General features: G+C 42.0%; 1 protein-coding gene across 8 annotated transcripts in view; it reads right to left on the bottom strand.

Moving 5' to 3' along the window:
• EBF1 (EBF transcription factor 1) overlaps positions 1–15,827 on the bottom strand; it is a 266,220-nt gene that overhangs the window by 233,172 nt on the left and 17,221 nt on the right. For all 8 annotated transcript variants that reach the window (XM_086851244.1, XM_086851238.1, XM_086851243.1 and 5 more), the window contains exon 6: positions 14,055–14,123. In XM_086851244.1, coding sequence (XP_086707370.1) covers positions 14,055–14,123 — 69 coding nt within the window. The remainder of the gene's footprint in view (positions 1–14,054; positions 14,124–15,827) is intronic.

Below are 15,827 nucleotides of genomic sequence, written 5' to 3'. Positions count from 1 at the left end.
GACCCCAGAGGCAGAACAACCTCATTTCATCCCAAACCCACAGGCACCTCTTCCCAAACTCTCCATGACTTCAGGGGGAACTGGAGGAAGAGGAGTGTCACCTTCTGCCAGGGCAAGACAAAAGCTGATGCACAGCTGCTCCCCTGTGCTTGCATCCTTCCAGCCACACACGGCACTGCAGCCTGCAGCATCAGCACAGAGCCAAACACCAAATCTCTCCTGTCCCAGGAGGTTGGGGAAGAATTTGGGGAGCCAGCCCCCTGGGAGTGGCGCCCTGATCCCCCCTCCCCGCTGTGAAGAGAGGGAGATCCAGCTTGGGATGCTGTGCTGGGGGCTGAAGCCCACTGCCCCCACCGAGGAATGGGGGATTTGGACCTCTGAAAGCTGGGAACCAACATCTCCATTTTCCCCTGGCTGGAGAGGATGGGGAGGGGGTGTCCATCCCCCGGCACCCACCCCACTGCAATTACCCAGCCTTGTTCCAAATAAACCCGCAGGGGAGAGCAGGGATTTGATTTCCCACTCCAGCCCCTCTGGTCATTTATCTACCCCGGTTCCATATTCCTGCACTGAACACGCATCGTTGTGCCCGGGGGTGACAACCCCGGGGCATTTTGCCCTGTAGGATCACAGCAGATGCAAATTTTCACCTCCACAAACAAATCCATGATGGTTGTAAATATTTCCAAATGATTCTCTGCAGCGATCAGCACTAATCACGCTGTTTGCGAGAACACAGCCGCGATGCTTGTTGGCAAAATAAAGGATCTCTAAGTTTTTTACAATCTGGAAAGGAACCCGGAGCAGCTCAGCCACACAAATGTTTACAATCGATCAGAAGGGGGAAAAAAAAAAATAAAGAATTAAGTATCCCACTGGCAATGTGGAGTTCCCAACAATTGTACATTAAAACCCCTCTATTGCTCAGCATAGGAAAATCACTACATCAGGAAAATTAGTGCTTGTTAGTACATGTAATATACAGAATCACGAGGAGAATAAAAGCAGCAATGCAGAAACTGTTATCAGCAGAGGGAAAATTATTCAAGTATGCATTTGAGTAATTCTGCATTTTAATTTAACCCTTTGAAACATTAATCAAACCATGGCTAATTATAGGAATTAAGGAATTAAACGATGGAATCTTCTAAAAGATATTATTTAAAAGGCAGTTTATACAATTACTTGTATAGATGTTTGCTTTAAAGAGGGAAACATTTCTACTGTAATGAAAAGGGTCTTAGAAAATTAAATTAACAAGAGGGGACCAGGCTGATATGAAACTAAATTAGCATCAAATGCAAATTACAGGGTACTTAATGGTAGAAACAGGTGCAGAGCAGGTCCCTAAATGAGATAAATGAATAAAACATCCCTCTGCACAAATGTGGAAGCTGACACAAAGTCAATGATATGAATAATTCAGCAGCCTCAACACTGCTGTTGAGGTCAGCTTTCCTTGACCTTTGAAACAGGAAGTAAAATTCTGTCCAAATTTGAGTGACTGGAAATGCAGCAGTTATTTGTTTGGGGGGGTGGAGGGAGAGAAATAAAATTAAATTAAAAAGAAAACAAACAGAAAATCCAGATTTAAAAAAAAAAAAAAAAGAGAGAGAGAAAGCCAACAATACCAAACCCACCAAAAATACAAATCCATGTGTGAAAATGTATATAACATCCATGAGAGATTTTAGGTCACAGTATGATCTCAACGTGATCAGAACTAAATGGTTTCATCTTTCAAAAAATAATTTAGTTGTGCTAAAGGGGATATTAATAGAGTCAAAGTCATTGTATCCCAGGCATTAAAGAAATCAAATCATTTAGAAGTAGCTGCTCAAAGCTCAGCAATCGGTCATGTTCTTTTTGCAATAAACTTTTTTAAAAGGAACAGAAAGATTTCTTTTCTTGACTTTTTACCTAAGCTACCAATTTAGTTACTATTGCATTTCAATCATTGAGAAGTCACAATTTAAACTATAAACCAACCTAACAATGGTGTGTAGAGGAACCCGATGTGCAGGAGTGTGAGACAACCGTGAAAGTAAAAAATATACATGTAAATGTATTTCATATTGATAGCTTAAAATGTAAATAAACCCTAGAAACAAATCCTTGTATCCCAAAGAATGAACACTTCTCTCTTAAAGAGACAGAAAGATGAAGCCGCTGCCTTAAAACCAGTGGAATATCTCCAAATTTACATCCTTATAACTAAATGAAGAAGACTTTTGTGCCTTTCCCTATGACAAAATACTCAGCTAAAAGCATAGCTCATGTAATTTCTGACTACATGTATGGTCCTAATTTTAAATTGAATTTAGCACTTAAACAGATTAATAAGGTATGACAAATAACTAATTTCTCCAGACTGGAAGAAAGGAAGAACATCACCCCTGCAGCCTGTCTTCTAGGGCAACAAAAGATGTTAAGATAACTTATATTATCTCTGCTCTTCCCTTTGTTGCATTCATCTCTCTTTACCTGCTTCCCTGTCATCTGCAGAATTTGTGTCTATTACAGTTATTTGGATTGATTTCTCTTAATTAATTTTTTTTTCTCTGTTTTAGGCAGGGGAAGCCAGGAATGGGACTGCAAGGGTGCACCTCTGCCTCCAGAAACTTTGGTGAGGAGTTCAGGCCAGCCCCGGCAGCAGCCACCCTGGAGATGCATATTAATGAGATAAACAAAATAAAAACCCAGCCCTGATAAATCCTAATCCCTTGTGGCCAAGGCAGCAGGGGCAGTCTGGGGGCTGAGCTCTGCTCAGCACCAGGGTTTCTGTGCAAAGTGGCTCCCTCCAAACGCCAGCTCTGAGAACCCAGCTGGTTCTCATTTCCAAACAACCAGTTTCTCTATCCCCAAGTGCTAAAGAAAATAATCCCAGCAATCCATGACTACACGCTTTCACAGGGACAGCAGTGAGAATTTGATTGTAGAGATAATTAAAGTCATTCCTGAAACTTCCAAGGAAAAGAAGCTGGGGGAGAGGAGGGGGCCAGCAGGGACAACGATGCTCATGTTTAGCTCGTGTTTAAATTGAGCTAAGCTTGCAGAAGTAGGGGCACACACACTACTTTTGGGGAATTTGTTTTCCTGAAAATTCTGTCTTCTTCACCCTAACAGTTACAATTTGCAAAGAAAATGTAATAGACTGTGGCAAGTAGGAAGATTAGGATGAGGTCTGGAGCCTGGCTGTTCCTAATTTGGCAAGAGTATCCAGAGGGAAATGCTTTCACATTCTGGTAAACTTGAATAAAATTACGTACAGCCACTTCGATTAGAAGGGTTTAAAGGGAAATGATACCATAAAAGCAATAAAACCCACTGCTATCTGCTTCAAACACTGAAAACATCTTTTTAAAATTAATGTTTCCTGCAGCCCTGCCATGAGTTAGGTCAGAAATAATTTTAATATTAACAACACTCAGGAGCGGGTCAATCTAGAGCCAATCGCACAACAGCATTAGTCTTCTACATCTTTCCAAATGTCCTCTGCATCTTTCCAAAACAGTGGAGTAATTTACACCACTCCAGCTGGTGTAAATCAGCAGGGTGTCCCTGGCATCAGGAGAGATGGGAAACACTGGCCTCACTGAAAAATAATCACAATGATGATGATTAAAAATAAAAAAAAAAAAAAAAACACACCAAAACCCAAACAACAAAAATAAAAGCTCGCTCCCAGCAAAGCTAAATTGTACAACCCCCGTGTCACACATCTGCTCTGACCCTCGTCATCCTGAAATGGGTGTGAAATTCAGAGATGGAGAGAAAGAGTTTAAAGCACTTGTAATCTCTCCGTCTGCACTATCTGCCTTGAGCAGGAAGGAGGGATCCGCTCAATGAGAGCTATTCAGGGCCTCTCAATTAACCTGATTAGTTCAGCACGCTGCTCTCATGAATGACACCTTATCTTGGAAATGAAGGAAAAAAAACTTCCTTCCTTCTGGAGATCCAGGCGGCCCCTAAAGCCAATGCAGCAGTGCCCACGGGCCGGCTCCCCATCACCCTGGGGAGCTGCTTTTGGGGTGGGCAGGTGGCCCAGGCAGCCCAGGTGGCCCAGGCAGGGAGGGAGTGCCCCCTCTTTGAGGCCCATCCAGGCACACGATGGGATTTGGTGGTGGGGGAACCCTCCCGGGGGCAGCCGCAGGTACCGCGACCCCCGGGGACGCTGCGGAGTGTCGGAGTCTGGAACTCGTTTCACAGGTGACAGATTAATGAGCGATAACTGGGTTACCATGGCAAAAAGCATTCCCAAAATTCTCTTTTGTTTCCCCAAAATTAGTCTCCCTAGTTTCCCACCCCCCCCTCCTCGTGCCACTCTGCAATAACACAAATATTAACTAAGAGCATGTTATTCCTTCGTGTGCCGATGTCAACAAGGCTGATTGTTACACACAAGCTCCGAGGATTAATCAGAGAAAAGAGGTATCTCAATTACAATTATAATGCTGAAAACTCAAATTTATGAATGGCCAGCCAACTTTGAAGACATTTATTAGGGAAACTCTGATGACTTCAAAAGTATTAATGTACTAATGAAACATTAGGGCATGATGTATTAATGCTCTTGTAATTTCTGACAAATTGAGTTACCATTGTCACAGCAGGGCAATCCTTCAGGAAAAAAAATAAAAGGAAAGTTCCTCTCTCCTGCCACGTGGTACACGACAGATGACAATTTATGTACACATAATGGGGTTCAGCAAGAAGTTTTCCTCCTACACCACGGTACAGTTTATTCCATTTTTCAGAACGCCAGAGCTATTATGGAGCTCACTGTTCTTTAAAAGAGAAGCCTTGGGATTGTCTTGCTGAAACAACTCCATAGGGTAGAGACTCTCCCATTGTGCATCCCTCACTCAGCAGCCTCAGAGTCCAGCAGGGCCCTGTAACACCAGAGGCCATGGTACCAACAGAAAGACCCAGAGATAAGAAAAAAAAAAAGCTTTACAGAGCTGCTTTTAACACATAAACCCCAGTATGACAAACAAATTCTGCCCCAGACCACAGAAAACTCCAGGGCACTCATTTGTAACGCAGCTGAATGTCCTCATTTTTCTTTCAAAAAGGGTAAATCCTGATCCAAGCTGCAGGTCCTTTCCTTCTCCTGCCTGTAAAACCTCCAGAAAGATATTCCAGGGTCGAGACTCCCCTCTGCAGCCAAATCCCAGCTCGTGCAGGACTGTGCCAGAGATGTGGAGGCACCTGGAGCAGCTGGGAGGAGAAGCGACCATCAGGTCTTAATAGCTCTGAGTGTGGCTAATTTTACTCTTCTTTCAGAGCAAAGAACATTATAATGAATACAGAATACATTTCTCCTCTCCTTGTGTCATCTTTCTACAAAATTTGAACTAGGTAAAGTGGTTTTTAACATCCACTTATCAAAGTGACTTAACATCTGGGAAGTCAGCCAATGGTTATGTAGTGATGCAGATGCCAAAAAATCCAACTGAAGGATTATCTTGAGGGAGTTTACAGAGGAGACCTGACTCAACTGGGTGGAAGTTGATGGTTATCCTGGTCAGGAGAGCCTGAGAGACTCCCTGCAGAACCATGGATAAAAGTTAAGGAAAAGCATTGTGCTTTAAATAGCTTATTTTTAACCCATTGCAGACCCTGGCTGTATCCTGCACCAGTGACTTTTTCCAAAGGCAGATTTTGGAATCAACAGATGAATAGTTTGTCACAGTCCAAAAGGAGATGAAGAGAAAATTATTTTCTGCCTGTGACAGTCGTTGAGACAACACTAAGAGGAAGATTATTTTTTGATTGCTAGACACTCACATTGGAATATTAAGTCTTTAATATTTAGTTATATAAAATTAATCGGTTCCAGGGTCACAATCATGTCACTCTGAGGATGTCTTGTTGTTTTGTTTTTAATTACTCTTTGAAAAACATGACCTAAACATTCATCTAATTGAATTATGTGTTTAGCTGAATGTTTGCAACTCTGATTAGAAAGTCAAGGTGAGAGGAGCACTAGGAAAACCCAAGAATCAAGCAAGCCTATATGACCCTGGTATTATAGCATCACCTTTTTTTTGGTAGCACCATTTTTCATTTCTTTTTAGCCCAGCATGGCACTGGAAGAATTAAAACAATAAAAGAACAACTGAGTGTACAGGGTAGGATTTACTGGCATTTACTTTTAATTCTATGGTCCTTTGCTCTGTGGCTTATCAGCCCTATGTCAGCCCTTTTTCCTCCTTTATATTTCATGAGGGGACCCACATGCTGGTACTGAGAGACAGAGCCCAAGTGTCTGTAAGCTTTTTGTCAGGTAAAAAGAGAAGAAAAAGGAAAGGAACAAGAGGAAAAGCAAAGCTAAGAGGCATCTATTAGATGTCACTAGGCTTTTGTATTCATGTCAATGATTCAGGATTAGAGTATTTGAAATAATCTTATTGAGAGAACTCAAAAGCCCCACAGAGGGAAAGCCTGCTCGGTAGCATATGGCAGAGCAGCAGACAATATCTTATTAAGGATGTGTTAGCTAACACCATTACTTTTTATATTACATTACTGAACTCTGGTGCCTCAGCCCGTTAGCGAGATGCCGTAGTTGTGGAATGCCAGATTGGACGTGTTGTTACAAACCCAAAAAGATTTGGCCAGGCCTCCTGGCACGGCAGGGAAGGGGGGCAGCGGTGGGATGCTGCTCCCTCAGCCCTCCCCGGAGCCCTGGGAAGGGGAAATGATGTCCCCAAAAGAAGGGGATGGCACCCAGTGCCTTCCCACCCTCCCCACCTCGCTCTCCCCACTTCAGGTCACCTCCTCTTTGGGAAAAACACGGGGTACAGAGGGCAGCTGCTGCTCCAGCCCCAACAAAAAAAATCCCAAACTACTGCCAGACTCAGCTTCTTGTCAGATGAAGGGAATTTAATTTTGTTGTAGTGAATGCTGTTAGTCTAAAAATCTTTCTTTGCTCTTGGACAAAAGCTTGTAATTGGAGAAATAGCTCTTTTTAAAGTTATCTTCATCTGCCTACACCTTTAGAGGCAGCAAGAAACCAAAGACAAAACAGCACTGTTCATAGCACTTCAATGATTGCTCTGAAAAGCTCTATATCTGGGTCACCTTACTACAGTCCAGTATATCATTTCAGTGACTTGATATAAAGCCTTTTAATAACCAATTTCATATCATTCACATATTAACAGCAACAGAAAGTTCGTATTCACGTTTCCCATTTCCAGACATCATTTTTAAAAAGCAGGTAGAAAATTATTTGTTGCACTTTAAAAAGAAAAAAAATCTCTAAAATACTGTCCTTAGCAAAGAAAAGCAAACACCCAGTTGATACAGTAATATATTCTGATCACAAACTACCTATGCAAAGTTGTTAATGTGACACACTGGGAACTTTGTATGGGTTTTCTGTACTTTTCCAGAACTGTTACAGAAAAAATATCACGATGTTACAGGGAAAGAGGAAAATTCATACCAACAGTTCCCACTATTACTACAGAGACTTGCTGCCTTCTGAGGACAGAGTTAAAACCATTTCTAGAAACTTAGTCATGATTTGCACAGTAACCTACAAGTGTTTCTTACTCTTTTAACTTTATTATTTAGATGTTGTATTAAAATTAAATACTTCCAGCAGGCAGAAGTGCCTGTGAATTTAACATAGTTATTTTAATAAGTGTGGCAAATTACTTATAAGAATACATTTTGGTGGCTGGAACATGCAAACATTTATGAAAACTCACATGAAGAAAACTATTCACACACCTCAGCTCCTGCAGAATAAAGCTTGGGTTGTGTTTTTATCCAGTAAACACAGGGATAGAGCTGAGATACATTTTTCATGTTCAGAAGAATTTTAGCTAATCTGCATTAAAACTGAGGATGATCTTTGCAAATACATTTCCCCATTGCTCTTATTCATGTATGCATTCCCACTGCGACAGCAAATATGGAAATAAATCAGGTGTTAAGATGGAAGAGGAAATTTATCCACTCCAGAAACTATGTGTGTATATATATGCATATGAGAAAAAGACAGGGGGGGCTTTTTCCCCCCCAGAAAAAATCCTCACTCTTGAGAGAGAAGCTCTGGCACTGAGCTGCATGGAGCCAGGGAGCCCACTGTGCCCAGCACACCCTCCCTGCTGCAGGACATGCTTTGAAGAAGGAGTTCATATTAGGAAATCGATAGGTACGAAGAGCACATCTGAAGTTTTGTGACTAAAAAACAAAGGGATGGATCACCCTGCCAGGCCCTGGGCTCCTACTGGGACCAGAGCACTCAGAGCTTCCCTGGTGCTGTAGGAGGTCACTGCACCAAGCTTTTTAAAGCACTTCCAACCTCAAATACCCAAATCCTGCCACCGAACGGAGCAGCAGAGTAATCCATGAGGTCTCTGTTAGATTCCTCTGCACAAGAAAATCCACAGGGTCTTCAGGATGGATTTTGAAGATTAAAACAAACCAATTCCGTCTCCTAAAATTGTTAACCCTTGCTGAGCAGGAATTCAGATAATTTCCTGATTTTCAGGAAGAGCCCAAGGGACTTACTGACATGGACACGCTGACCTTGGGGCAGCAGGTCCAGCACATCCCATGTGTGCACTCAGGTCACAGCTGGCCAAGCCCATGGCTGTGGGTGAGCACTAACAGTCAAATGCCAAAAGCAGCAATCTTATCTTCAGCTCCCCTCATCCCCAGGGCATTAAACACAAACTTTTTAGTCTCCCTAGAAAAATACCCATTTTTAATCTGCAAAAGGAGAACCATTTCTTTTCAGGAATGGGATCATCTCCCTGCTCAGAAATTACAGAGCATTCAGCACAGGGAGCCTGCTTTGCAATAGAAGCCTCTGCTACATCACCAATGATATTAAATAGTAATAATCAAGAATAAGACCACAGTTAACTAAAGCCCCAAACACTAGCTGTGGATTCAAAAGACATCACTGAGAGAAGCAAGTAACTATTAGAGTAGTGTGAAATGTTTGCAGTGAAACCCAAAACCACATAAGACTTGTCTGGTTTGGGATTTAATAACAAACTGAAAACTCAGAACAGGTTTGCTGAGAAACTCACAAACCTTCTGAGCGAAGCTCAGACCAAATTAAAGTTTAGCATGATACTTCTGAGATCATACAAAAACTCTTATACTTGGAGGCAGAGAGAAGAGTAATCAAACAAACAATAAGCAGAAGCTGGTTTGACCCTGACCAAGTTCATTCAGCCCCAAGAGCAAAATAAAGGAATTTATAAGCAGAAGTGATATGTGCCAACCCCAGCAGGATGAAACCAAGAGATTTTTGCAAGAATCCTTGCAAAGTTACCCCCAGCTCTAGGGATTTCATCACCAGAAAGAAGACTGACACCACATGCATGAGGAGCACTCGTAAAGGGGCAAGCATGCAAGCCTGAGTCTCAGTGTGAGAAGCATCTACTGATCAGAGTGTCTCCCATTTATCTCACAACAGCTCAAAATGCCTTTGGTTGCCTAAGTCATGTGGGAAATGTTCTGGGTAATGCTTCTCAGCTGCATCAATCACTACCAAATCCTGGAAGATGTGTGTTTGGGTCCCTCCCCTCTCAGAAATGTGTGGGTTCACAGGCTCCTGGAGCTCGCATGAAGCGCTGGAGGCCAACTTCTGTCTCTGAACACCCTGCTTAGAGGCCCAGGGGGTTTAGGCAGCACAGCCTGAAAAGAGTCTGGGAGACATCTCTGCAGTGCTAGGGGTAGCTCTGTCACCCAGCTTCAGCTCCTCTGATGGATCAATGACTCCCATCTAGCTCTGGAAGGCGCACAGCGATGAGGAGGGGGCTTTCCAGCACAAAATTCCTGATAACAGTGCAATAAAATATACTTTGTTGTCATCTGATATCAAAGCATAGGAAATATTACAACCTCCAATCCATGAATCCCCACCCCTGCTCCATGGACAAGAGCTGTGATGTCACTGAAAAGGCACAAACCTCCTCATTGCTCCAAACTGCCCCCAAAATGCCACATGAAGAACTTCAGTGTATTACCAGAGCAGGACCAGGAGAAGCCCTGGCCATCCCCTGCCCCCAAAGGTCACACAGCCTCTCCCAGGGCAGCTCCAGCACAAAGCCCCTTGACTTTACCTCAGCTAAAGATTATCAATCCAAAGCACAGACAGTGGCCAGGCTCTCACTACAGGTTCCACCTCTATTGGTAAATATTAGCAAAGCCAATCCCAGGCCACTGTCATCAGCCTGCTCAAGTGCTCTGGGAAGAAGCAAAATTTGGGATGAGCCATGGCTGTTTTCAGCCCTTTTTCCATGCAATGTCTCAAGCAGGATATATATGATATATATGGTATATATATTTTCTCTCACTATATTTGGGACTGCAGTGGTTATTCCTATTTTATCAGTCACTAGGGCTCCTGTTGACTGGATGCAGCCATAAAAGGTAAAGAAGCCCCAGAAGGCACTGGTAACACCATTAAATATCGGTCCTGACAATGGTAAATTGGGTTTAAAAGTTTGGACCAGAGTGCCAAGAGAGGAGCCTTTTTCCTGAACCAAGGAATAACATAAAGCCCCACTTTCTCCCCTATGTGACTTTTGTCATTATCATCTTTTCTGATTCTTACAAAGCAAACCTAATTAGGAAGCTCTCTCATTAGTCTTCCAGAAAAATTAGCACAGCTTATGCTAATTACTCCTGTAAAATTTAATAAACTCGTTGAAATGGGAATAGTCTAATGAGGTTTTATTTATTGAACTAAGATAACTGTAAGGAAAAAGGTTAGGACACCAGGATATCCAGAGTGGTAATAAAACTACAATTTATTCAATTTCTTCACAGGAATTTTATTGCAAACCTTTTAAATTCAAATATGAGTTACAATTTGAAAGTTAAATCAATCTAGAATTTAATTTAATAACAGGAAGTGCTCTGTGTTTTCTTTAAGTGTGATTACAATACAGCCCTGCCACTGTACTCGTAGGAGGAATTGTGCATTTGTATTGTGACAATAATACCCCTTTTAAAATGAGTTCCTGTTCATCAGATCTTCATCTCAACATGTGTAACTGGATTAGTGATAAAATATACAGGCTATGCTAAGAAGATGATACAGACACACACAGGTTTCCAAGAAACTTCCTTGGGATGACTGCTCTGTAATCATAATAGATTTATTTTGCTCTCCAGAGAAAATTTAAATCACTGTTTTACATGAGTATAAATTTCTTTAGGTCTCTTTCACTGCTGTATCTGCTTATACTAGAATAGAGCAAAGTATAAAACAATTTTACAGAGAATAAAGTTATATCCTGTTTAAAACACAGCTACAGACTTTCTTTCTTAAAGCTCACATTTTCATTAAAGAGAAATACATAACTTGATTTCACATCTATCCAGGGCTTGAAGAACACAACATGTGTAACTTTGAAGTTGCCAAAGAGCCTTTTCTCCAAGTTCACCAAACCACCACAAAGCCAGAGCCCTCTCTATCCCAAGTCTCTCCAGCCTCATCAAAGAGAATTAATTAATCCCAAATAGTATTCCAACTTGTCAGAAGAGGACAGCATTTCCATGTAAGTACATATGTCAAAAATCCCATGGATAGATTCTGTGTTAAATTCTATGTTAGGTCAGAGTCTGTGGATTCACGAGATTTGATGCAAGAGTTAGATTAAATCCATAGGCAAAGACTTGATCAGAGCATCAGGCATGTGGGAGTGCTTTAGCCCAAATGGTAAATGAATTCTCTAAGCTCAGTGCAAATAAAAATAACTAAATATGGCTTTGCATATCAATTGACATAATAGTTAAAAACTGTGTGCATGGAGAAGTGACAATGGAGCACAACCAAACACATGGCCTGACTTGTGCAGGCATTTTAATCACGGAACAGTTTTAAAGGACTCGTTTTAAGGTAAAAAGGCTCCGTATAAATCACTTCATCCTTTCCAAACCAAAGGGGACAAGAAAAATGAATAGGATAAATGTCACAAGAAACATCACTAAAGCCACTAACTGTATAAAGCACATACTTGCTTGGCCTAAATTGTTTGAACTAGCCCCAGCCAAGAAAAGGTTTTAAGTACCCTACTGGGACAGATGCGAAGCGGCAACAATAGAAGCCACACTAATGCAATCCAGGTAACACAATCCTGTTTCAAAAACACGGGGAGGGCTAATTACAGTACTGCTGAGTCAAATTTCTTATGCCATTGCAACCCACAGGAACAGGTCAAAATCAAGTGTTATTCAAACCACAGTCATATCAACCTTCTGTATCAAAGTCACAATTTAAAACCAAGTGAAGAACTTAAAAGCTTAACCCATTCACAAGCCAAGTGTGATACAGTGCGGGTGGCGAGGCAGGGTTTGTATTATCAGCTTTGAATTGTGTTTAGCTTGCATTTTAAGAAGAAACTTCAAAACTGGTAACTATTGCATCAATTCATGTAAAGACTGAGGAATGGATCACTACTCAGGAAGCTAAAGCTGGGTTTTTTTCCTATTTTCCTCATTTTGCAGGAAGCCTGTAACAGACAGCATCTCTGGCTTTCAAAATTTAAAATGATTTGCAACCAGCAGTTTTGCATACCAGATAGTTAAACAAAATATTTCTGTAAACCTGCCATTAGCATCTTAACATCTCACTTTCCAGTACAATGAAAAATTCATGTGAATTTTGTAGCTTTCATGTTGCTCAAAATGCCACTCTAACACCATGTTTATAGTGTTCAGCTCTGCAGCATGCTTATAAAACACAGCTCTGTACAGGTTTCACTGGGGGGCTTTCCCCCACACACACTTCCTCTGGTGCTACCTGATGCTCAGAGAAGATGAAAATATGCCTAGTTAAAATAGATAGGGATATCTTCTGAGATTTAAATGTTCTCAGCATTATTTATTACAGCTAATCAAAACATCTGCTATAAGCACCCAATAAAAGCACTTTCCTACCCAGCCCATCCAAGAACTGGGAGCTGGGATGAGCACAAGGCTCTGGACTGCTCTCCAGCAGGGCCCCCAACACATCAAACCCACCTCACCTTCTTTCATAAAATGGATGTTCTGGCATGGAAGATACTTCAAACTTTATACAGCAAACAACTCAGACAGCAATGCAAGGAGAGGCACGAGCTCTGTGCCCTCACCCCTGTGTGTTTGGGTGTCCCTTTGGGGTCCCTCTAGTCACAGATCAGAGCAGGACATTGCTCTCCCCAGCCCTCACAGACACTTCTGGTGCTTGGTTGCCATTTAACTCTTCTAGAGTAATGCTGCACAATACCCCAGCTATCCCACACGGCTTTGGACAACACATTTGGACAATTAAAATGTAAAAATGGCCCTTTGGCTACCATTTTGCATAACTGGCAAGCAACAGAAACTACACAGGGCTCAGAACAACAGGAATAGATGTATTGTACTACAATGATTTACTCAGTGATGTCAGATTAGCAATATGGATCTGTTTAAAAACACAATAATTAAGACAGGCAAAAATGAATTAATCAACTGACAATATAGTCAAAATAGTATTCCAACCAAAGAAAATAAGAGGAGGGAAAAAACCTTACGCTGCAGATCTATTTTCTTAACTGTTTTTATGCATAAATAAAAGCCTTAAAATGTAGATGGATTGCATCCAACAGAACTACAGTAGCTAAGTGATAATGATTCAAACATTTTTCAAATAAAAGTTAAATATTTATAAGCATCCAACCACATTTCATAAATCACAAACTATTATTATTTTATTCCTGAAGCTTCCCTGGCATAGCATGTGAATTGAGTCACAGAAAGTCAGAAAGAAAAATCTCCTCTTTATGCACATGAATCAGTTACAAGAGCTGCAGCCCTCCACAGAGCAGGGTGCTCCAGTATCCCTATGTTATCCCACGTATGGCCCTTCCAAGGCAGTCACAACTGCAAAGCACAACTAATTCTGTATCAAAAAAACCAAAATTTCATCCATATATCCTCCTAATTCTTCCCCATTAGCAACACAGGGCAGGTGTCTCATTATAATGAGGAGAGGGAGGAAGGGGAAAAAAAAAAAAAAAAAAAAGGAAGGAAACAATAGCAGTCCTTACCTGTCAATTATCACTGGATCTGATGGAGTCTCATTTCTGTTGCCACAGCTTTTCTTGTCACAACAGCGGCTACAGAGCAAAAGCGAAAGGATTTAGTGCGACCATTACACTGTAAAATCATCATTACGAACATGGTGGGTTCAAATTGCCAGCTCGAGTTACCCTGCCGGCCCTGCCTGCAAATCAGTCAAATGTACTGGGTCACATATGGGTTAATTACGATGTTTAACTTCTTGCACAGCTGGTTAGCAACGGAAAATATAAAAAGAGAGGGGTTTTGCCCCTTTCACAAATAATAATTCAAGGAGCGCCCAAAACAGGGAGAGCTGCCTCTTTGTAGCCTCTTTTCCGCAGGGTTTAACAGTTGTCCCGCAGACGCTGGCACACAAAATAAGGCAGATTTTTCCCTGCTGAGCCTGGTTTTTACATTTGCTTAACGCTTGTGTTAGACATCCACAAGATATTCCTGCTTCCACACAATTCCCAGCTACTGGCAAACCTCCCCCCAAACTCCGAAAGCACAATTATTCTCCCTCTAAGAAACGCTGGTGTTAATGGGGGAACTAAAATGCAAGCAGCAGCAGCAGCTTTTTATGCTCGAGCGCGCCTGTTTCCCCAAGTTTTCCGAGCATGTTAATGATCACTAATGCCACAGAGAGCTCTGCTCTGGCCGCTGGTGCCCTGCATCAGGTCAGATACAAAGCAGGCATGTGAAATACAAGCTCTGTCTCACAAAGCACTGCTCCATGGCTGACCTCGAGGCTGGGATTCTTTTTGAGCTAAGGTGGTTCGTTGTTTCCTGAAAGAAGTTAAAATGTCGTGTTTTGATGATTCCTTGTCAAGGGTTGTTTTCCGTAAGGAGGCATAAATATATTGCAGGTGAGTTCATAGGGGAGGTTGCTGCTCCAGGTGGGAATCCCTCCTGCTGCCTCTGGAGCTGTGGCTGGGAGCTGCCCTGCTCATCCCACCAGCCCATCTCAACCCACAAGACCAAATCACAGTCACAAAAGTCAGCAAAGCCTTTAGATTTCACCCACCCACCCCAGGGAGGAAACCCCCAACTCGCAAGGAAAGATCCTGTTTGCTGATGTCCCTTAACAGAAAATCCCCCAAGGAAGTCAAAACTTCAAGGAATAGAAATAAAAAAAATGGGAAAAAAAAAAATCAAGAAGCTCCTGACTTTCCCAAGTCCTTCTTGGTCCCCAAGGACCTGCTGGATAAAGCCTGGGCTGCTGCAGAGACCCCATCCCACGATGGTACCAAGTGTCAGGCCGTGAGGACCACCCTGGCTGCTCTCCCTGGCCAGACCTGGGCACATCTCCCTGTTCAATAAACTTTCTGGTCAACCTCAACCACACACAACCAAATCTTTGGAAACCACTAAGTTTGCTCCCAGTGGCATCCCAGGGACCTGCATCTCGCCTGTATTTCAGCAGCTGTCAGGAGGGACCACTGCTCACTCTCCCTCTCAGATGATCTGTTTTCCTTTCCCCAGAAGGTGGAAGAACATCAGGGCAGGAAGAAGCCCTCAGAAGTGCCACACTATATAAATAGCCTTGTTGGGAGTATGACAAAGGTTCTCTTGTGTTGCTGAACAATAGAGTGAATAATATACAGTTACCCACCAAGATTAGCAATAAAGCAACTAACCACACTAAAGATAACAAAAAAGGGTCCTTTTACAAAAACAGCCTGTTTAAACATGGCTTTAAAAAAAAATAATAATTTTGTTTTCAAAGAGAGGAAAATACATAATTCTTTTCACCGCAAAAA

This window comes from Cyanistes caeruleus, chromosome 15, assembly GCF_971803275.1.
Source record: "Cyanistes caeruleus chromosome 15, bCyaCae1.hap1.1, whole genome shotgun sequence".
In the NCBI taxonomy this organism is placed as follows: Eukaryota; Metazoa; Chordata; class Aves; order Passeriformes; family Paridae; genus Cyanistes; species Cyanistes caeruleus.
Note: the sequence above shows the minus strand (reverse complement) of the source record. Positions and strands in the feature narration are given on the sequence as shown.